Raw genomic sequence first — 22,276 nt, 5'->3', positions numbered from 1 at the left:
AGCCACTTTCAGACTTCTGCTGAAATTCAATATAATTCAAACATTCACAAACAATTTTACATATTCAAGTGACATAAAACACTCAAGGCTTGGAGCTCATAATATGACAAAACGATTTGAATTTGAATTGTGTAAATTTGAATTATTTGCAAGTGTAATCTAACAAAATTGAATTTTAGGTGGTAGTTTAAATAGTTCTGAATTTGATTTTTTTTAAACGAATATTGAACATTTGAAATTTAACAAATTGAAATGTTTTTATGGCTGAATTTTATAGACATGTATTTTCAAACAGCTAGTTTTTTTGTTCTGAATTCGTATACTGCAAATATTCAGTTAAAAAATACAGATTCAAGTTTTCAAGATGAAGAAATTCGGAACTTCAAATTCAGTTTTCTAAAATTCAAGTTCCAAAATTCAAGTTCCAAAATTCAAGTTCAAAAATTCAGATCTTACAGAAAGTAGGTCACAGGTCATCCACAGGGAAGAGTAAAGGATCTCAGATAAGTCGAACAGAGCATTTGCACTGCAGTGGTTTTCTGCCGCAAACGCGGTGGTGGTTCAAGAGAATCCGTGTATCTTTCGTTCAGTCGTTTTTTATTTAATATTAAGAGTAGAAAAATGAGAAAACAGCTTGAGTATTAGATTTCTAATATTCTAGTAATAATAGTCCACTGCAGCAGTTGCACGGAGCTTACCGCGTGTATTGCAACTATAGGCTACATTTAATTTTCTCATCAAACATCTAGACTAACGAATGGCTCGGTACAACAGAAGAGCTTAGAAAGGGATTTTTCTCTGTGTAGACCAGCAGTTGGTCTGAATTTGCTATAACCTATAGCCTATTTTCCGGACTGTATATAGGCTAAGTCACGTTTTATCATGAAACACGCTGTGATTTATTCCAAAGTGACTCAGGCATATATAATGCAACGTTATAACGTTAAATAATCTAAATGTTGACTTTCAAAAGTAGGCGCGCCAATAAGGCTATTCTCTGTATTTTGGTTCATTTTTGGTGAGCGCCGGAAAGATCTAAAGAGACTGAGACGCGCTAAAGCAGCTCATCATGTTGTTTTATTTATTTTTCAATGACATGATATTTTGTAGTCATTTTGAATGTACACAAATAAAAATATACATTTTACTGTTTCGAATTTTGTCATATTATCTGTATGACTATAAATAACAGCAGTGGAACAAATCCAAGAGATGGCGCTCGCGCATCGCGCTCTCACACAACATAGTATCAGTTCTGGCGTTGCTTCATATCGCAGACTGTTCATTATCAAAATGAAACACAATCAACCAAACATATAAAAAGTTATTCTGCCTAATTTAATTGGTCTGTTGTACAATATAAAGGGCAAGCTGTGCCGCACACAGTCCTACTTGTTATTCCAAACATTTACCTTGCTGTGAAGACGCTGATTTAGCCTGGACTCGACTGAAGTATGAAGCCTTCTTTATATTAATAGTTAGTATCCACATGTTACATTGCAAATATGAAAACTTTTGACTGAATGAGAGATGCGTGACCGTTTCGATTTAAATAAATTTGTTTAGGCTTGGCGTTTAAAATAGGCTAAATGTTGTTTGTAATAAAGGGCACAGTATAAGCTATTTTTATAGTCTATGTAGCCTATATTATTTTATTATACATGGCTACTTATTTTTCATTCTTGTTGTTTTCTGCATTCATTTGTCATACAGTAAGGGGAAGTAAAATAGGCAACACATAGCCTACATGTTAACAGTGTTTATCATGTAAATGTTGTATTTTATTTACAGGTCTTTTACACTATTGCTGAATAGGCTAATATTAAAATGTTTTTTTATTTATTTTTTTTATGACGCGTTTCTCTCTCAACATGATCCGGTGTGACTTGCACTCATGTGCATGCGACTTATTTTCTGGCAAATACGGTCAGTTAAAAAATGTTGCTGTAGCCTATTATTACAAAATGCATAGAGTGGAGACCATTTGGGCAAAAAAAAAAAAAAAAAAAAAAAAAAAAATTTTTTTGGAAGTTTAGTTGCCAGAAAAAATAACACAACGTTTTGTTTAACATCAATTGATACTCAATATTAATTAAATAAATAAATATAATGTCAGAGAATGCACAAAGCGCATCCTTTTGAGATGTAAATTATAATACATTTTAACACACAAGGCCTACATCATAAAACTCAGAAGATTTTGTATTTTAATATATTATATTATAATACAAATAAAAAGGCGTCATACTTCAGTCGAGTCCCAAAATACACGTAGGCATATAGGCTAAATCAGCGTCTTCACAGCAAGGGAAATGTTTGGAATAACAAGTAGGACTGTGTGCGGCACAGCTTGCCCTTTATATTGTACAACAGACCAATTAAATTAGGCAGAATAACTTTTTATATGTTTGGTTGATTGTGTTTCATTTTGATAATGAACAGTCTGCGATATGAAGCAACGCCAGAACTGATACTATGTTGTGTGAGAGCGCGATGCGCGAGCGCCATCTCTTGGATTTGTTCCACTGCTGTTATTTATAGTCATACAGATAATATGACAAAATTCGAAACAGTAAAATGTATATTTTTATTTGTGTACATTCAAAATGACTACAAAATATCATGTCATTGAAAAATAAATAAAACAACATGATGCGCTGCTTTACCGCGTCTCGGTCTCTTTAGATCTTTCCGGCGCTCACCAAAATTGAACCAAAATACAGAGAATAGCCTTCTTGGCGCGCCTACTTTTGAAAGTCAACATTTAGATTATTTAACGTTATAACGTTGCATTATATATGCCCGAGTCACTTTGGAATAAATCACAGCGTGTTTCATGATAAAACGTGACTTAGCCTATATACAGTCCAGAAAATAGGCTATAGGTTATAGCAAATTCAGACCAACTGCTGGTCTACACAGAGAAAAATCCCTTTCTAAGCTCTTCTGTTGTACCGAGCCATTCGTTAGTCTAGATGTTTGATGAGAAAATTAAATGTAGCCTATAGTTGCAATACACCCGTTAAGTTTTGTAAGCTCCGTGCAACTGCTGCAGCGGACTATTATTACTAGAATATTAGAAATCTAATACTTAAGCTGTTTTCTCATTTTTCTACTCTTAATATTAAATAAAAAACGACTGAACGAAAGATACACGGATTCTCTTGAACCACCACCACGTTTGCGGCAGAAAACCACTGCAGTGCAAATGCTCTGTTCGACTTATCTGAGATCCTTTAGGCCTACTCTTCCCTGTGGATGACCTGTGACCTACTTTCTGTAAGATCTGAATTTTGGAACTTGAATTTTGGAACTTGAATTTTGGAACTTGAATTTTAGAAAACTGAATTTGAAGTTCCGAATTTCTTCATCTTGAAAACTTGAATCTGTATTTTTTTAACTGAATATTTGCAGTATACGAATTCAGAACAAAAAAACTAGCTGTTTGAAAATACATGTCTATAAAATTCAGCCATAAAAACATTTCAATTTGTTAAATTTCAAATGTTCAATATTCGTTTAAAAAAAATCAAATTCAGAACTATTTAAACTACCACCTAAAATTCAATTTTGTTAGATTACACTTGCAAATAATTCAAATTTACACAATTCAAATTCAAATCGTTTTGTCATATTATGAGCTCCATAGCTTTTTAAGACCTTTTTAAAAACTGAAGAAATTAAATTAAAACCATCTGAATCAGTGTTTATGGTAGCATCCTAAAACACCCTAACATATAAATGACTATTTAAACAACTTTACAGTTTACAGTTAAAATATATATATTTCTGAATAGCACCATGCTGCTCGAATAAAAATTAGTTCAAGCACTTTCAAGGGCCTATATTCCGGTCCTTGAATCCATGTTTCTGAAATTCAAGTATTTTCAAGAACCGTAGGTAGCCTGTACAAGTGAAACATCAAATCATTGCCGTCTTTTTTTTTGTTTTAAAGATATGTTTTTTGGGTAAGGAGAAACATGTCTGTTTTATCAAAATTATAACCAAACAGGGGAGCATGGGTCCTAACATTTTGAAGCAGCCTTTTTGGAAAGACCAGATGTGGTGTTTAGGACCCCACATTGGTCTAAAACGGGAGACTAAAGGGTGTGGATTTTGGAATAAACTGCTGCTTCAATATATATGTAATAAGTGATTATAATCAAGGTAATCATCAATATTTTTCCTCTAAATGTCAAATGACTTCTATATATAGATTTGTGAGATTTTACTTTGTTATAGAAGTTACCAGTGTGATTACTGAAATGTTCTTTTCATGTATTCTCTAATGTCTGTATTTGATATCTGAATGCAGTAACAGTGATTTGCTCGTTTAGCACGGCTTCAAGAAATGAAATATGGAAAGATGTTTTGTTTTGTTTGAGAAAGCTCTTCAACATGTGTCAATACATACATCTGTTTTTCGAGGGTACTCTGACAACTATGGTCAAAGGGGTCATTGAAGTCTATAGTTTAAGGGACCATCTCTTTGTTAAAGCCTTCCTTTCCAGTTAGACTAAAGTGTAGCTCTCCTTGAGAGAAAGAACGCATTATCTTGATGTTTTGAGACGACTCTCCTGTTTATCCTTAGAGCCTAGCCAAATCCAACCTTGGAAAAGCTGTGTGTCACTGTGTGTGTGTTAGTCTTCTTGGTTACAGGTTAAGGAACCACTGGCATTATTGGAGATTGACTGAGTTGTTGTTCTGGACATGCTGGCACCCAGCAACCCAAATCGGTTAATAGGTCACGACATGCCTAACTTCAGGGTCAGAGTGTCAGCTGCATAATCGATGGAGATATGCTTCAGTCTATCTGTATATGTGTGGAAAATTACTATGTTTATCTATTTCTTAGCCGATCAGAAACTGCAACTTGAAGCAATGACGTAGCTTAGACCTTGGTGAAGGGTATAACTGCTGTGATCTTTGTAACTGTAAGCGATGCGGCCTAAGAACTCCTGTGTGAGTCTTGAAGCTGACTTCTGCTGATGAAACTGCAAACTATCTTCAGTAAATCTTTTCTTTAATTTATTGTAATTCTGATATACTTATTATTATTATTCATATCTGGTTCTGAAAGTGAAAGTGCGTGGAATCAGGAGTTGATGTCTTCACCTCCACAGCCGATGCAAAGCAATTCGACGGGACTCGGGCAGAGATCATGTTCATGAATGGGCTAATGTATTAAAGTTTTATTAAAGTTACTGTGGTATGAAGCAGGGTGGGGCAGAGAGGCCCTGACATCTTACGTTGCTTTTTTTATTATGCTTATATTTTGCATTTACATTTAATCATTTAGCAGACGCTTTTATCCAAAGCGACATACAAATGAGGAGAGCAATAGGAGCAGTTAAACTATAGGACAGCAATATGCAAGTCCCAGTTAGTCCAGCACAGTACACGTAGGATTTTTTTTTTTTTTTTTTTTTAGAATAGTAAGTGTTCATATTAATGGATCAAGTGTTGCCAAAAAAGATGCATCTTCAGCAGTTTCTTGAAAATGGCTAAAGACTTGAGTTAGGCAGGTTATTCCACCAGCATGGAGGAGTCAGGGTAAAGGCCTGTGAAAGTAATTTTGTGCCTCATTTGGATGGTACCACAAGGTGCAGTTCACTTGCAGATTGCAAGCTTCTGGATGGCACATAAGTCTGAAGTAATGAGTTTAGGTATAGGGGTGTAGAGCCAGTGATTGTTCTATAGGCAAACATCAGTGCCTTGACTTCAAAGTCGAGCGGCGATTGGCAACCAGTGCAATATTATGAGGAGAGGTGTGACGTGCGCTCTCTTTTGCACATTAAAGACCACTCTTGCTGCAGCATTCGGGATCTGGAGTAGCAGAAGTTTGACAGTGCAGTGTTTTTATTATGCTTATATGCCGCTCCTTTTGTTTTTGTTGTTTATGTTTATTTTACGATTAAAGTTGCGTTTAATGTCTGCCTCCTTCCCTGAACTTTGTTACAGTTTTGATCCCTTAAATTTCCATTATTTTATTTAATTCTAATAAAACAGAGAGGTACTTCAAAAAAAGTCTGCACACTCCACAAGTCATCAAAAAAGCAAGATAAAATCAATGCTTTACTGAAGAAGGGTAAAGCATTGATTTTATCTCACTTTTTTGAAGTCTGTTGTCTTTGGTGGAGTGTGCGGACTCTCTTGAAATGCCTCTCTACTTGGAATTTTTTTGTCTATGCACCTCATATGGACTAATTTTAAGGCACGGTGAGTCCCTAGTTATTCTTCATTCTGATAAAACAGCCACAAGCTGAATTACTAATCACAATCACTTTATCTGACAAATTAAAATTGTGGGGTTACGTAGCGCTGTTTTACTTGATCAAAATATCCGGTAACACTTTAGAATGGGGAACACATATTCACAATAAACAACGACTTTTGCCTCAATAAGCACCTAATTTACTGCTTATTAATAGTTATAAGGTAGTTGTTGTAGGCTATCATTTAAGCTCTGGTATTGGGTAGGATTAAGGGTTGTAGAATATAGTCATGCTGAATAAAGCATTAATATGTGCTTTGTACGTACTAATAAAAAAACAATATGCAAGCAAATAAGCAACTAGTTAGAATTGTTCCCAGTACTAAAGTGTTACCAAAATACACAGGCTGCTTTCCTTCCTAGTGAACACTAAGATCAATTCATAACACTGCAACAAAAAACTATTTTTGGGAATAATAAATGATTTTGCCGCTCAATGAACATGAACAAATGAACAGCGCTCTCTTCCAATCTCATTACACACAACTGAGGTGTGTGTGTGGGTGAGTTCAATTCTCACTGCTGTGTGTGTGCACATGGATGGGTGAAATGAGAACACAACTTCTGAGTAAGGGACACCATAAGGGTTCAGCCCCCAATTAGGGTATTATTTGGAAAAAAAATAATAATATATTGTTTGTATACTAGGGTAGGCCTGAACAATACAGTAGGTTCTACTGTACTACACTAGGTACTACACTACTACACTAGGTTCTACACTACCTATCAAGTCAATCTTTGAATATTGATTTAATTTCCAGCTGTTGTCTATTACAACTGTTGTAATATCCATTAAGAATCTAGACAAACCTTACAGTATTTGCTGTAATTGTCTAGATTGGCAATATGTGGGTAAATATTTATTTTTTTATTCTCAACATTTAATGTGTCACGTGTAGATTCAGATGAAGTCAAAAATCCAATACAAGAATCAGGTAATGTGTTACAATACCGGACAATGAATGAGAACTCAAGAGGAACACAGTGATGATGAGACGATGACGAACAGCTGTGGTGATAAATGAGTGTCCATGACAGCGATTGGAGGGAAAGGAACAATGGAAACATAGGAAACAGGTGGCTGACGAATGCATAGTAAAAGTCCATGAAAACAAAACGCCTCGGTTACGACTGTAACCTCGGTTCCCTGAAGAAGGAACGAGTGTTGCGTCGAGAATGACGCTATGGGGAACGCTTTGCGTGATGACGTCTTGAAGCACATGTAAAATCAGTCCAATGGTGTGGCGGAACGTCAGAGGCGGGTGACGTCACGTACCAGGAAGCTATAAAAGCCGGCCTGAAACAGAAAACGAAAGCTTCGTATAGTCTGAAGTCGGGCTGACAGGCATGAAGGAGATATGGCAGGGCGACGCAACGCTCGTTCCCTCTTCAGGGAACCGAGGTTACAGTCGTAACCGAGGCGTTCCCTTTCAAGGGAACTCGCGTTGCGTCGAGAATGACGCTATGGGGAACGTCTATACCAACGCCTCCATAGCTACAAGTGTCTGTCCCGTGTGAAATCTGGTGAGCAGCACTAGGAAGACAAAACATGAGACCCTGGAGCAGAGTCTAGATCCAGAGAGTAGAACCTGACGAAAGTGTGCGGTGAGGACCAGCCTGCCGCATCACAGACGTCCTGTAACGATACTCCTGATATAAGGGCCTTAGAGGCCGCCATACTCCTTGTAGAATGGGACCGGACAGCCATAGGAGAAGGCTGCCCAGCCGCCTCATAAGCAAGTGAGATAGCCTCGACCACCCACTTGCTCATCCTCTGCTTAGACACTGGACCTCCCTTGTTAGGAGACCCAAAGCACACAAATAATTGATCACTTTTACGCCACAGGGCAGCTCTGTGGACATACGCGTCTAACGCCCGCACAGGGCAAAGCAAATTATTAGCCTCCTGGTCAGCATTTTGAAAGGGAGGAGGACAGAAGGCCTGCAGAACAATAGGTCTGACCACATTAGTGGGGACCTTGGGGATATAACCCGGTCTTGGATGAAGAAACGCTTTAACCATACCCGGAGCAAACTCTAAGCATGACGGAGCAACCGACAATGCTTGAAGATCCCCTATCCTCTTGAGAGAAGAAATAGCGAGAAGGAAAAGAGCTTTCAGAGTTAAAAACTTCTCAGGAACCTCCTCAATGGGCTCAAAGGGGGCCAGGGAAAGGCCTTGCAGCGCAACGGACAAATCCCAAGGTGGCACCCTAGAGCGAACTGCAGGCCTCAGCCTCCAAGTGCCACGAAGGAAACGAGATACCAAGGGGTCTTTCCCCACAGACATTCCACCCAAAGGAATGTGGTAAGCACCTATGGCCGCCACATAAACCTTTAAGGTGGACGGGGTCAGACCTGCAGTGAACCGGTCCTGCAGGAACTCCAGAACTGTACCAATTGGGCAGTTGACTGGATCCAACCGACGGTCACTACACCAAGAAGTGAAGACTCTCCACTTCAGGGCATAAAGTTTCCTCGTGGAGGGAGCTCTGGACTGTAGAATGGTCTCAACAACCTCAGTTGAGAGACCTGACTCTATGAGCTGGGCCCCCTCAGAGGCCAAGCCCACAGGTTCCACAGTTCTGGGCGGGGGTGAAATATCGAGCCCTCCGCCTGGGACAGAAGGTCCCTCCTGACGGGTAGCTCCAGAGGAGGCCCGTCGAGGAGCGACACAAGATCGGGAAACCATACTCTGCCCGGCCAGCGCCTCTGACGTTCCGCCACACCATTGGACTGATTTTACATGTGCTTCAAGACGTCATCACGCAAAGCGTTCCCCATAGCGTCATTCTCGACGCAACGCGAGTTCCCTTGAAAGGGAACTAACAGATTGTGACATAATTACATAATAACTACATTTGTGCAGTAAAATTAACTTTAAAGAAGATCTAAATTTATCATTTGGTTCATGGAGATGACATGGAAAAGTTTGAGAGATGAGAGATGCCATGGAGCGATAAAAATGCATTCCAGTGCTGAAAATGTAAAAATATGTTCATCCAGAATTCAGAAAAGGGCGCAAATATAACAATTCAGTGCAAAATACGTTTGCCAACTATTAAAATGCTATCGACATCGAAGGTTTCATTGTCGAACCTGAGGAAGCTGCAGGCATGTAACCACTGTAGGCTTACAGTTACCTGTAAGCAGTCAATAAATTAAGTAGGAGAGGCATTGCCTTCTTCCACCTGCCACACCATGCTACTAACTATTTATGGCGTGTTTTAGCTCTGAATTGCTTGGTGCATGTCCACAGGATACCAGCAGGATACCTCAAATGCGGCGAAGCTCCCTCGAGGTCCCTCCCCAGACAACTGTGCCTTTGTCGATGCGTTGAGTCCTATGAAGAAGAAAGAACGAAGCAGTTGTCCGGGATGCATATGTAAAATAACACAATCAGCATTAAACAGCATATAAATCAAAACTGCCTAAAGTTACTGAAAGAAATGTCAACCCAGGAAGTGGTATTGGACTGTGATCCATACCATAGATCCATAGATCTACTTAGACTTAGACTTAGGCTCGATCTACTCCATCTATGTTTTGATCATCATACTGAATCCAATCTGGATGTAGTCTTTGACAAAATGCATTTTTCTCAGCTTTTTGCTCAAAATGTTGCTTTTTTTATTCCCACAGACAAGTTTTAATTTTTTTTAAATTTTTTTTTTAAAGAATGTATGAAGCTAGAATAAAACTTTTATTTTTTTTATTTAAGGCTCTGTTCTTTGTTTTGATACATAGTTGACAGTGATGATAAATCAAATCAGTAACAATGACGACACTAGTGGCACTAATGGTGCAAAACAAAACAAAAGTCCATACAGGGTGATATTGTGACAAGTACACAGTGTACTTTTCAAATTTTCACTATTTCATGTTGTTTTGCTTTGACTTAATGTGTAATCTATTGAACAGCTGTTGCAAAACCCTGTGCAGTGTGCAGATAGAAGTAAATACACACTTACCTCTATTTTACCACTTACCTCTAAACAAAGTGTTGTGATCTTGTGTTTTCACTTACAATTTTTAAATCTGCTTGCTCAATAATGAAATTTTGTTTATTTTAACCAAAACAAACATCTTCCAGATTGTAGCTTTAAAATGTGATTCTGTTGGCTGAAAGAGCTTAATGGGTACTCTGTTCTGTGCCAACAAATGTGGGTAACACTTTAGAATTCTGTTCATCATTAATGATTAACTAGACATGAACATTCTTGAAACTACTATTAACTTAACAAGAAACTATGATTATTGAATTAGTAAGTAATAGTTCACTATTAGCTAATCAATAATAAAGAAATGTCATACATCTCAACTACTAAATACAGATTCATAATTAATGTGAATAATGCCAAATTAATTAATTCTAAAGTGAAGATCATGGTAACCCACTAGTAATGACTAAAGTATTACAAAATCCGGTAACACTTTAGAATACTGTATCTTACTTACTGCATAACTAATAAGGAATTATTGAAGAACTAATAGGTAATTCTTCATTAACTACTTCTTCACTACTGTTAACTACTAAGGAAGATGTGTTAACTAATCAGTATGTAATAGAATTGTATGATTGTGTTAAGTATCAGTTAGTTAATCAATAACTAATGAATTATGTCATATCTCCTGAAGAACTACTATTAATTATCTACTAATTAAGGTTCAAGAAAAATAACTTTGAAGTAACTACTAATGAACAGTCATATACAGTAGTTACCGGTACTAAAATAATCCAAGTTTTTTTCAGTGGAGTGGTGGATGAAGTACACAAATCAAGAACTTGAGTAAAAGTACGGATACCCCAATAAAATATGACTTCAGTAAAATTATAATTAGGCCTATTCATTTTCAAATTAACCTTAAAAGTACAAATGTAATTAATTTTTAAAGTAGGCTACTTAAAAAGTAAAAAGCACTGATCAATGTTTTTTTGTTTTTTAGACAGTTTTAGTCATTCAGCACTAATAAGAAAGATAAGTGCAGACATTTACCTATAGGCTATATATTGATCAGCAAATAAGCAAACTTTCTATTTCATTAGCAAGACTACATTTTACAGTGATTTGGTGATCAAGACTAGAGTGCGGGCATTTGCATCCTCTTCTGGAGAGTTCTCAGCGCCGCCGATATGGTGCATTTCTTCGGCGAAATGCAGGTTTGTGTACGTTTCATTTAATCTATAAAATCATTACTGTGCTGTAAATCATTTTATTTTATGCAAGCAACATACAAGGACGCGATGTCAGTTAGCCTACCTAGCTAACGCGTTGGTCTTTTTTTGCGTGATGGAAACGCCTGATCCCTTGCATAAAACAAATAATTTTATTTCTAAAGATAAATCTATTTACATCAGATGTTAAAATATGTTCTCAGAGCTGTGCACTTTTTGTTTATGGGCAGGTTATGGAGTCACAGCATCTTTCGGCGGCGGTCTGAAGTTAGCAGTTTCCCCGCCAAACACAAGCCCAGCTCGCAAGAGATCCAGCACTACTACCGTGGAAACGGGCGAACAGAGACCGGGTGATTACACTTGGAATAGTTTTTATCTGAGTTCCAAGAGTTTTCAGATACGCAAAATGAACTGAGTTTTCAGATACGCAAAATGAACACACGGATCGATTAACCGTGACAAAAACAAAATAAAATAAGCTGTATTAAGAAATGTCCTCATCTGAAATAAAGGAAGATATCATGTACCCTAAACGAGTCATTGTCATGTATTTTACAATGGTTAAGATGATTATGTTAATAGTGGTTTTTTTTAACAGTAAGTTTGATTTGAGTGGGAAGTATGTGGTAATTCTTTATTAATTACTAATGGGTTCCCTATATTTTCACTTTAGAATACTGTTTCAGGTTCTAAGTAATTCCTGAAGAATTATCTAATAATTATTTATTAATTACTAATACGTTCCCTATATTTTCACATTTAGAATACTGTTTCAGGTTATAAGTAGGCTAATTCCTGGATAATTATTTGATTATTCTTTATTAATTACTAATGGGTTCCCTATATTTTCACTTTAGAATACTGTTTCAGGTTCTAAGTAATTCCTGAAGAATTATCTAATAATTATTTATTAATTACTAATACGTTCCCTATATTTTCACATTTAGAATACTGTTTCAGGTTATAAGTAAGCTAATTCCTGGATAATTATTTGATAATTATTTATTAATTACTAATGGGTTTCCTATATTTTCACTTTAGAATACTGTTTCAGGTTCTAAGTAATTCCTGAAGAATTATCTAACAATTATTTATTAATTACTAATAAGTTCCCTATATGTTCAGTTTCTCTCAGTCGTTGCCTCAAATACATGAATTTACTCAATGGCATTCTATGCTGAGGAATACAGACACACACAGTACTGTATATACAATATAAAAACTAATCTGAGGTTAGTTAAGGCAAGGCACTTGAGTGGGGTTCCTTTCTGAAGTTGATTTCTTACAGAACACACTCACAAAACCACATAGGCCAAAACCTCTTTAACATTTATATGCATTTGTTAAAATTGTATTTTCTTCTATTAATAATATTAGTAAATAAGGAAGGTCACAACTCAATGTAGTTTTGTATGACTGTTCATTAGTTACTTCTTAGTTATTTTTCTTGAACCTTAATTAGTAGATAATTAATAGTAGTTCTTCAGGAGATATGACATAATTCATTAGTTATTGATTAACTAACTGTTACTTAACACAATCATAAAATTCTATTACATACTGATTAGTTAACACATCTTCCTTAGTAGTTAACAGTAGTGAATAAGTAGTTAATGAAAAATTACCTATTAGTTCTTCAATAATTCCTTATTAGTTATGCAGTAAGTAAGATACAGTATTCTAAAGTGTTACCCAAAATCCTTCAGAAGGAATTATTAATTGTTTAGATCAGTATTCCTAATCCGTGCAGGGTTTGGGAGACGGCTGGCTGGGCTCTGGGTCCGGAGTGGGGCTGGTGATGTCCTCCTCAGCTGGGCACATGGTGAATGCGAACTGTTGTTCACCAGCAACCACTCCACAAACGTGGGAAATGTGAAGTCTTTGTAGCTCCTGCTCCATTTGGATGGCCGGCAAGCCCGTAATAAAGGGGGCGGCTCAAAAAAATCTTAGTCTTGCGGTAGTGAAATCCACAGAGAAAGAAGCGTTACAAACAAACTAACTTTTAACTAACAAACTGCACTACTTACAACTTAACGTTATTGCAAGACAAAGAACATAGGCTAATTTTAAGGGTTTAAATACACAGGAGTAATCAATGGAAAGCAGAACAGGTGTAGAAACTAAACAGAACTGAACAGAACTGCAGTGAATGTCAATATTTTCTTGAATAAATTAAAACATAAAAAATATTAATTTTTTAGTATTTAGTTTTGCTAGCTCTATTGATTGTTACATAATCGTTCAAACACTGGTGCAGTCACCATATAAATCTATCAATGTACACAACTACGCGCAGTGTATTTTTATTTACAAAACAAAAAAAATGTAAACTGTATTTTTAATGGATGGGTTGGAGCAGATGATGGAGTAGTGAAGGTTACTATCAGTGCTGGACACAAGATAAGGTTATATAAGATATGTTTAGATAAGCTAAACACATACACATGCACATCAAACCGTGCACACACTTCATTTGACTGTTTGTTAAACTGTGTTGATGTTGGCGCAGTCCTGCATCTCTCTGTAGAGCATAAGTCTATTTGTTAACATATCAAGGGAGATCAGTAACCATGTGGATACAGAGGGAGCAAGTGCTACACCTCCCTCTATAACCAATCAGAGAATACTGAGCTCTCTATAAGAGCCTGTCTAAGTCAGACACATTTTTATTCTACAGAGGTCCTGATGACACAAAGGTCTGCATAAAGGGGCAAAAGCTAGCAGTAGAACAAATCAAAAGGATTAAAGGATTGTCTTGAAAGATACAACTGCTGCCAGGTACAAAAATGGAATAAATTCTGCATTTCTTTTTCCTATATATCTCTGTGAACAAATAATGAATTTATATTTACCGCTCTCTTGCAGATTATCGAGAACTGCAATCATGGCACCTATTTTAATGAACAGCATTGGAAATGAACACAGCAGTTACATTCAGTAAGATAACTTTTAGACTTCATGTGTGGGCTTGTTTGGGTCTTTGGATATACAGTACTGGGTTCGGTTCAGTTCTGATGTCTATGTCAGGATATTGAGAAAATGTGCTTGTTGCTTTGCAAAGATATTTTAATGAGAAAATCTCCTCGGTCCTTGACTTCATTCTATTTCTAACTAATTTTTTATTAATCTTAATTTATTAAGTTTTTTTTTTTTATTAGATTGATACTTTTTGAGTAAAACACAGTACCCATGCTTTTACTTTTTAATCTACACACTATCTAGACACATGAATGTCATATGAGTTATATGAAATATTTGTGTTTAACAGTCTAACTTCTCTTAGTCCACAGCAATAACAGATGTGATGTGTCACAGACAGGTGGAGTATGTGAAAAACCCTCACCTGGACAGCATGGAAGAGGACATCCTGTACCACTTAAACCTGGGCACCAAGACCCATGACCTGCCCCAGATGTTTGGGGATGTGAAGGTGTGTAGAGAAGTCCTGACCACACCTGACTGAATAAAGTAACATTTATTTTTAACAACATAATGAAAGTAAAAAGACTTTCCCTCATAGGCTTTTTACTTTCATAATGTTGTTAAAAATAAATGTTACTTTATTCAATCTTCATATTACATTCCTACAAAAATGACAGATACTTTACATTGCTGTCCTGCGTTAAAACATGAGGTTAATCGTGTTTTAGACCATACATGGAATAGCGATTGATTGCGAGCTGTAAGCAACATTGAGTGGTGGGATATTTTGCTAATAAAAATATTGTGATATTAGAATAGCATGAGGACTTTATTGTGTCTGGTTTTCAGTATCATCTAAGTGAGCTTTTATTAAGTTTTACACATGCATGTTTCAGTGTGGACGAGCAACTTTTGGAAAATGCATGAAAATTCTAGTATGGATGGAGAGAGTTTTGAAATGATAATGGCATTTTCAAATTTAGACCTATATAGCCTTAGACAGCAGATTTAAGGTGAAATTAAATGCAATAATCTTGAAGAAAGATGGTCTTTAGGACTGTATAGGGGATGATTGATGAAAATTATGATCTATTTACAAGGGTTGATGTACAGTATGGTCAGCCTGTCATTATCACAAAATCAAAATCCTCTTGTATCATCCCAAAGGGGTTTATTTTGTGATAATCTCCAGCTGATTGTGCAATATTTTCTTTTCTTATTTGGATAATAAAATAATAAATAAATAAATATTTGAGCCAGAATTATTTTGTTAGGACAGTTATGTCAGAAAATCAGTTGCCTGAGACTACTTTCATTTAGCATCATTATCAGGGTGTGGCTTATTTTTCAATAATCCATTGAGACTTAAAACAGTTCAATTCAATTAAAACAGTTGTAAACAAATTATAGGGTAAGAAAAAAAATCCTGCTAGAATATCCTGAAATGTACGTAGTCTGTTACAATTAAATATATTACAGAAAGTAAATACACCTTCTGAGGAGCAGGGAGGATAATTTAAAGGATTGCTGACATATAACAGAAGGGTATTTTTCCTGCATGGTGCAAATATGATTTAGATCTCTTATTTTCTACTCCATTAAACCAAGATTTTAGAATAGCTGAAATAATACATCTGAATTTTGTGATTAAGACTTCTTGAGCTACATGTAATAACAGTAAAGGGCAATTCTTGAAAGGGGCAAAACAAATAAAAAACCTTAAAGTCTACAGAACAAAACAAAAGCAACATCAGATAGTTTAATGCAAAATGTTACTTTTGGTTGGAAAGTGATTCATTTTGCTATGTTTTGTCTGTTATCTCTTCTGTAGTTTGTTTGTGTTGGCGGAAGTCCTAATCGGATGAGATCTTTTGCCCAGTTCATCCATGAGCAGCTGGAGCTGCCAGGAAACATTGCAGACATCAGAGATATCTGTGAGGGAACAGATCGATATTCTATGTATAAAGTGGGACCTGTGCTGTCCATTAGCGTGAGTGTCTGAAATCCTGATGAGGCTTGTATTTGAATGAGAGATTATTCATACCAGTAAATTGATTTGAAATTTTTTTATGAAGATCATGTGATGTAGGTTAATGTACTGTAGGAGCATTTCACTGAATCCAGGATAAAGATTATCCAGTGGTAGTTGACCTTTATCTCAAAGCCAGTGAATACTGAGTTAATGATCTCTCTCTCTCTCTCTCTCTCTCTCTCTCTCTCTCTCTCTCTCTCTCTCTCTCTGTGTGTGTGTGTGTGTGTGCATGTGCGTGTGTGTGTGTGTGTGTGTGTGTGCACGTGTGTGTGTGTGCGCATGTGTGTGCACATGTGTGGAGAACTTGTGGTCAGACTTATTGTATAGATATATGCATAAGCTATATATTTGCAACAATGAATGATTGGATTTTTGGGGGATTTCTTTTTTTTCACTTGCATCATAATTGATGTATTCTCCTCCGTTTTGTCTCTGACAGCATGGCATGGGCGTTCCCTCCATCTCCATCATGCTGCATGAGCTCATTAAAATGCTCTATCATGCTCGTTGTCGTGATGTCATCATCTTTCGCATTGGCACGTCAGGCGGAGTTGGTGAGCACTTCCTGCTCTATTGTATTTGAGTTATGAAGCACAAATACATCAGCCTAAGGAAGCGGTTTTAACTTTAATGGCAATTGTGAAGACTCAAAAATGAATCAGTCAATTCTGAAGCATTACATATGAAATTTAAAACTGCTGGATGGAGGGGGACATGAAGAAGTATATGGGTTTTCTACTTTCTAGTAATTTTTTGCCGTTTGTTTGAACACACAGGTCTGGCTGCAGGGACCGTAGTGATCACAGATAAAGCTGTGGACTCTTTCTTCAGGCCCCAGTTTGAGCAGGTGGTTTTGGGAAAGGTTATCATCAGGAGCACAGAGCTAGATGAAGATGTAGCCCAAGAGCTCCTGCAGTATTCCTCAGAGCTTCCAGATATTCCTACTGTTATTGGAAACACAATGTGCACACATGACTTCTACGAAGGTACTGCAATGTTTTTGTACTTTGTTTTATTTATACTGGGTTTGGTCCTGTAGCTTAAACAGTAGAGCATGTTGTTAGTGATGCCATGATCCTAGGTTTGATTCCCAGTAAATGCATTAACTCATTAAATGTACTGTGTGCAATGTAAGTTGCTTTGGATAAAAGTGTCTGCCAAATACATAAATGTAAAAATCAAATACAAAAAAACTGATCGTTTGATTGAACTGATTGAATCAAACTGACTGAACCTGGATGTTGATTGGTCAATACAGTGTTCTAGCCATGCTAAAATATACAATATAGTTGTATAAAATATAGTATAGTATACTGTAGTTATGTCAAATCTATTCACCAGCTATACTATGTGTGTCATAACCCACCCATAACCGTAGTTTAAATGTCAGACTTGCCTAACAACTGCTTTAACCGTGGCTGTATTTACAATACAGCATGGCCTCTCACACACAAGCATTCAAAAACAGATCTTGTGATCTATGGATCTATATCTTAATGTGCTTTTGAAGACAGCACACTTAAAGGATACTTATTTTCATACAGTGACATACCTAACCTCCTTTTCCTGTTGTAGGTCAGGGGCGACTGGATGGAGCCCTGTGCTCATTTTCCACTGAAGAAAAATTTGAATATCTGAGGAAAGCCAACGAGGCAGGCGTCAGGAACATTGAGATGGAATCCACTGTCTTTGCTGCCATGTGTCGTGTCTGCAATCTTAAAGGTACATAAGTTTACATTGTCTGTTGTCATCATCACAACTATAACACAGAGTACCAGAGTAGGCAGGTATGGACCTAATTTTTTAAGGGGCCACCATAAGCCCCTTAAGGCTGATATATAAATTGACATATAGGAATTATCATTGCATGTTAAAAATTGCATGTTGTTTCTTTGTTCTTTTTTACAAAATGTAGAAACGGAGAACCGCCTTTGCCTGTTGCCTTTGGGCTGCCTTAATAGGGAGATAAACAGGGGGATAAACAAAAATAATCGTCAGTATAAAGTATTGAAGGGACTATAATTGAAACTACTGCAGCACTTAATTCACTGACACTGTATTATCCAGCTGATTTGTTTCTGAAACTTAAGTTTTTTGGAAATATTTAAATTGCATTAAGCACTATAAGAATAAACTTGACTTGAAAAGCTACAATCTTTTTTATAATTAAATTTGTATGAATTTAACAGGTTTTTTTTTTTTTCACTCTCAAATCAAATCATATCAATTATTTTAATAGGGACAGTGCTCATCAATCAACAGTCAGACACTTTAAATAAGCCAGAAACAGGCTAACTTTTTTCAATTTTAAAATGGCAACCTAAAATAAATAAAAATAAATAAATGATCCACAATTGATAAAAAAATATGTCTATATATTAAAAACAAGAAAAACATTCTCCATGATTAAGTAATGATAAAAAAAACACAAAAGTTAACAAACCTTAAAACAGTATATCAAATCAAATACTAATTATCCTAGGGGAGACCGGGGACAGTTGCAACATGGGGATGGTTGCAACATGTCATTTTTCTCCAATCAGACACGCATACTGAACATGCACAGTTAGACCCTCCCCCCACCAAGAAGACAGTAGACATATTCAACATATGCTGCTGCATTTATTGAACAAAACTTGTTTTGGAGGTATGAAAGTAAAAAATTTCATGAGATATATTTTTGTCATACTGTCCTGAAATTTTGTATGAATTAATCAAAACTTACTTAGTTTGAATTATTGTTTTGTTGACTTCTAAGTGACATGGTTAGCATGTGTCAAAGTCAGTGTGTCTAGCAGGCATATGATGTCCTGTCATGGCTGGTAGGGTTGGGGACGTTTGCAACAAGTTATAAATGGCATGTTTAATAAAAGTTTGTTGCATTGCAAATTGTTCAATTCTTCCTGTCTGACACTGAAATATGGAGAGATTGAATAGCATCTGTAACACCTGCACACTGAATCTATGTAGGACTATGTTCTACACATAAACTAACAAAACTCAATAACTGTTATTTGATCAATATGACTAAATAAATAAATAATAGGCTATTGAAATAAATAATACTATAATATTATAGTAAACCTAAAACAGTTCATATTTTCAGAATTCTATGCTCATTGAGACAAAAAGCTAAAGTTAATTAATGAAATTAAAGGGATTTTTAACATGTTGCAACCGTCCCTGGGTTGTGTTGCAACTGTCCCCTGGGTCTGGCTTCTTCCATTCAAATAAATACTGTGAACAATATGTCTTATATAATAATCTTTAAATGGTATGGGTAATTAGCAGACAGATGCAAGTTTAATATATACAAATTTGGTTGGTCTAGTCCAAATAGTCTCCGAGTAACTGAGAGAAATGCAAAAAGTGTTGCAACTGTCCCCGGTCTCCCCTACTAAAGATAATACTAAAGATAATAATGGAAGAATATAAAATGTATGTACAAGTTTGATTTGCTTTCAGCCATATCTTTAATTTATATTTAAATGTTGAATAATTTCTACTATCCCTCAACTCAGTTGTTAAAGTATTCCAATAATGAATGGCTTTAAACTGAAAAGACTGATCGTCCCAATGTAAATTGTTGAACACAGTCTCTTCTAGTAGTTGCTATTGTTGCGCTGCCACCATTATCCTTCTGTATTATAAACTGGCTTAACGTCCATTTAAAATCTTACAAACCAAGCAAGCATCAGCAAAATGTTTAATACAGATTTTATTTTTGAACTTATATTGCAACGATTAAAACTAACAGTCCTCCGATCAAGCGTTTTATATGTCTGTTTGTAAAGGGATTCAAACAGATTTTTAAAATTGTTGTGCCTGCTTGTGACTATAAAGTAATATGTGATATGAGGAAAAGACCATAGAATGCATAAAAAACTGTGCTTTGCTATTGTTAGATATGGTCTTGTATGCAAAAAAATAAAATTAATAATATTGGCTACCTTTTTGGCATGCTTTCGAAAAGACACTCAATAAATCAAATGAAATACAAAATTAGATTTAAATTAGAATGTCCGAGTTGCTTTTCTCCATTTTAGGAAAGTGGTTGGTTATTTGTATTGTCAGGCTCTAAAAATAACATTATAAAAACAGAATTATCTGGAAGTTGGAGCTAAACTTTTCAGGATGGTGGCCCTTCAGGCGCAGCATCGGACACTGCTGCTTTAGGCACATCACTCCCGGGTTAACATCAGTGCTTTTCGACCAAGTTTGAAAAACATGCAAAGCTTTAGACATTTTTGAGCTTTGCAAGTATGATTTGAGAGCTTTTAAAAAGGCAAAGGTTTTAAGTGAATACCACCTTACATTTGATTGTGTTCCTCACACACACAGCTATTGTATGTCAGTCTTGGACATTCTGCCTAAGATCTTATAATAGAACTTTATCTTTGCTTGAACTAACCCTTATGTAAAGCTCATAGTCCAGGGTTTAAGTACTGCTTTGTACACCTCACTTCATGCAGCATTGAATTACCTTAAATCTACTTCAAAGTGGTTAATGGCATGATATTTTTTTGCAGCTGCAGTGGTGTGTGTGACTCTGCTGAACAGGTTTGAGGGAGATCAGATTTCTACACCTCATGATGCTCTTCTGGAATATCAGCAGAGACCGCAGCGCCTTGTGGTTCATTTCATCAAGAAACGTCTCGGACTCATCTCATAAAAATATGTAATTAATATTTACAGTGTAAATAATACTGTTTATAGTGTGTTTGTGTTATTTAAAGGCAACATTCACATTCTCAAACCATCCTCAGCTGATTTCCTAACATTTAAAACAAATGAACACACACCACTCTTAATGTTGTTAGTAATTTGTGTGTTTTATAACTTGTAAATCTACTATATGATTTAAATTATGTGTGGTAAACTTATTGGTGTGTGTGGTAACCTTATATTGTAAAAATAAGCTAAATAAATTATGTGAAGTTCATGTGGATTTTTACTTTAGTAACAGTTGATACTGATAATATGGAAAACTCAAAGTAACTGATTATGCTGGAGATGCATATTCTTTGTCGCTAGAGGAAATTCTTTGTCTCTAGAAGTTTCTAATGGTTAAGAGTCTTTGCTCATGCGGCTCTTTAAACCAGAGCATAGTCTCTCTGTTATGGAGGGGTCGAGGAGAGGTGGATTAATGAATAATTATCACTGAACTGTACTGAGCTGAATATTGACACTAATCTCTTGCTACATCTGCTTTACAGCAGAATTCGAAGTTGTCTCATATTTGATGAAATCCATATCATTAAATCTGTTCCTGTCCTGTTTATTATTGTGAAGCTGCTCTGAAACATTTTCTATTGTATAAAGCGCTATAAAAATAAAGGTGACTACTTGTAAACTGGCTCCTGGACGTATACTGACAGGCTCTATCTCCAGGGTGAAACTGCTGAAATTTAGCTAATTGTGCAGTCTGTTGTCAATACCTTAAACCATTTCACATGGTAAAACACAATTTGCAGATCTCACTTAGACTTTTCAGCAAAACTCTAAACACATTCTCATTCTCAAAACACATCCTGCACTCTAATGCAAATGTCATCCACACTGGTAAACACAAGTGGCAACAATCAAATACAAATAGAGAACACACGTCATTGATTGAACACAACCACTCAAAACTGATTTAACCTGTTTCAAATGATGCCCAAAGACAAGAAGAAGCACACTGATCACGTTTACTCCTTTGATGTTTGTCCCTTTTAGTATTGTATACTGTAGCATTGTAGGCTGTATACTGTACAATGAGCAAATTGTATGGCCTGAACATTGTGCTTTCAATTTGTTAACAGCACTGACTGCTCAATAGATTGTGACTGGTTGCAGGTTCATATCAACAAAGAACAAGAATTACAGTATC

At 36.1% G+C, this 22,276-nt stretch overlaps 1 protein-coding gene across 2 annotated transcripts; it reads left to right on the top strand.

The window, feature by feature from the left end:
• The first annotated feature begins 13,925 nt into the window (after positions 1 to 13,925).
• On the top strand, positions 13,926 to 21,762 carry upp2 (uridine phosphorylase 2). 2 transcript variants are annotated; one of them, XM_084121169.1, is made up of 8 exons: positions 13,926 to 14,228; positions 14,316 to 14,387; positions 14,766 to 14,880; positions 16,204 to 16,362; positions 16,844 to 16,958; positions 17,181 to 17,390; positions 17,980 to 18,126; positions 20,934 to 21,762. In XM_084121169.1, the coding sequence occupies exons 2-8, from the start codon at positions 14,335 to 14,337 to the stop codon at positions 21,074 to 21,076; spliced, it is 942 nt and encodes a 313-aa protein (XP_083977295.1). In that variant the 5' UTR covers positions 13,926 to 14,228; positions 14,316 to 14,334; the 3' UTR covers positions 21,077 to 21,762. The 2 variants fall into 2 exon arrangements, with proteins under 2 accessions (XP_083977295.1, XP_083977296.1); XM_084121170.1 differs by having other exon boundaries at positions 14,160 to 14,228; positions 14,734 to 14,880.
• The last annotated feature ends 514 nt before the right edge of the window (positions 21,763 to 22,276 follow it).

Source organism: Abramis brama (genome assembly GCF_963993115.1).
Source record: "Abramis brama genome assembly, chromosome: 8".
Taxonomy (NCBI): Eukaryota; Metazoa; Chordata; class Actinopteri; order Cypriniformes; family Leuciscidae; genus Abramis; species Abramis brama.
This window is presented reverse-complemented; position numbering and strand designations above follow the sequence as displayed.

What these genes read in the sequence shown, in the direction of transcription:
- upp2 (XM_084121169.1), top strand. Translation starts at nt 14,335, where the DNA reads ATGGCACCTATTTTAATGAACAGCATTGGAAATGAACACAGCAGTTAC. An exon ending in TGGCACGTCAGGCGGAGTTG is followed by an intron (nt 16,959 to 17,180) that starts GTGAGCACTTCC and finishes TTGAACACACAG; the next exon opens with GTCTGGCTGCAGGGACCGTA. An exon ending in TCGTGTCTGCAATCTTAAAG is followed by an intron (nt 18,127 to 20,933) that starts GTACATAAGTTT and finishes ATTTTTTTGCAG; the next exon opens with CTGCAGTGGTGTGTGTGACT.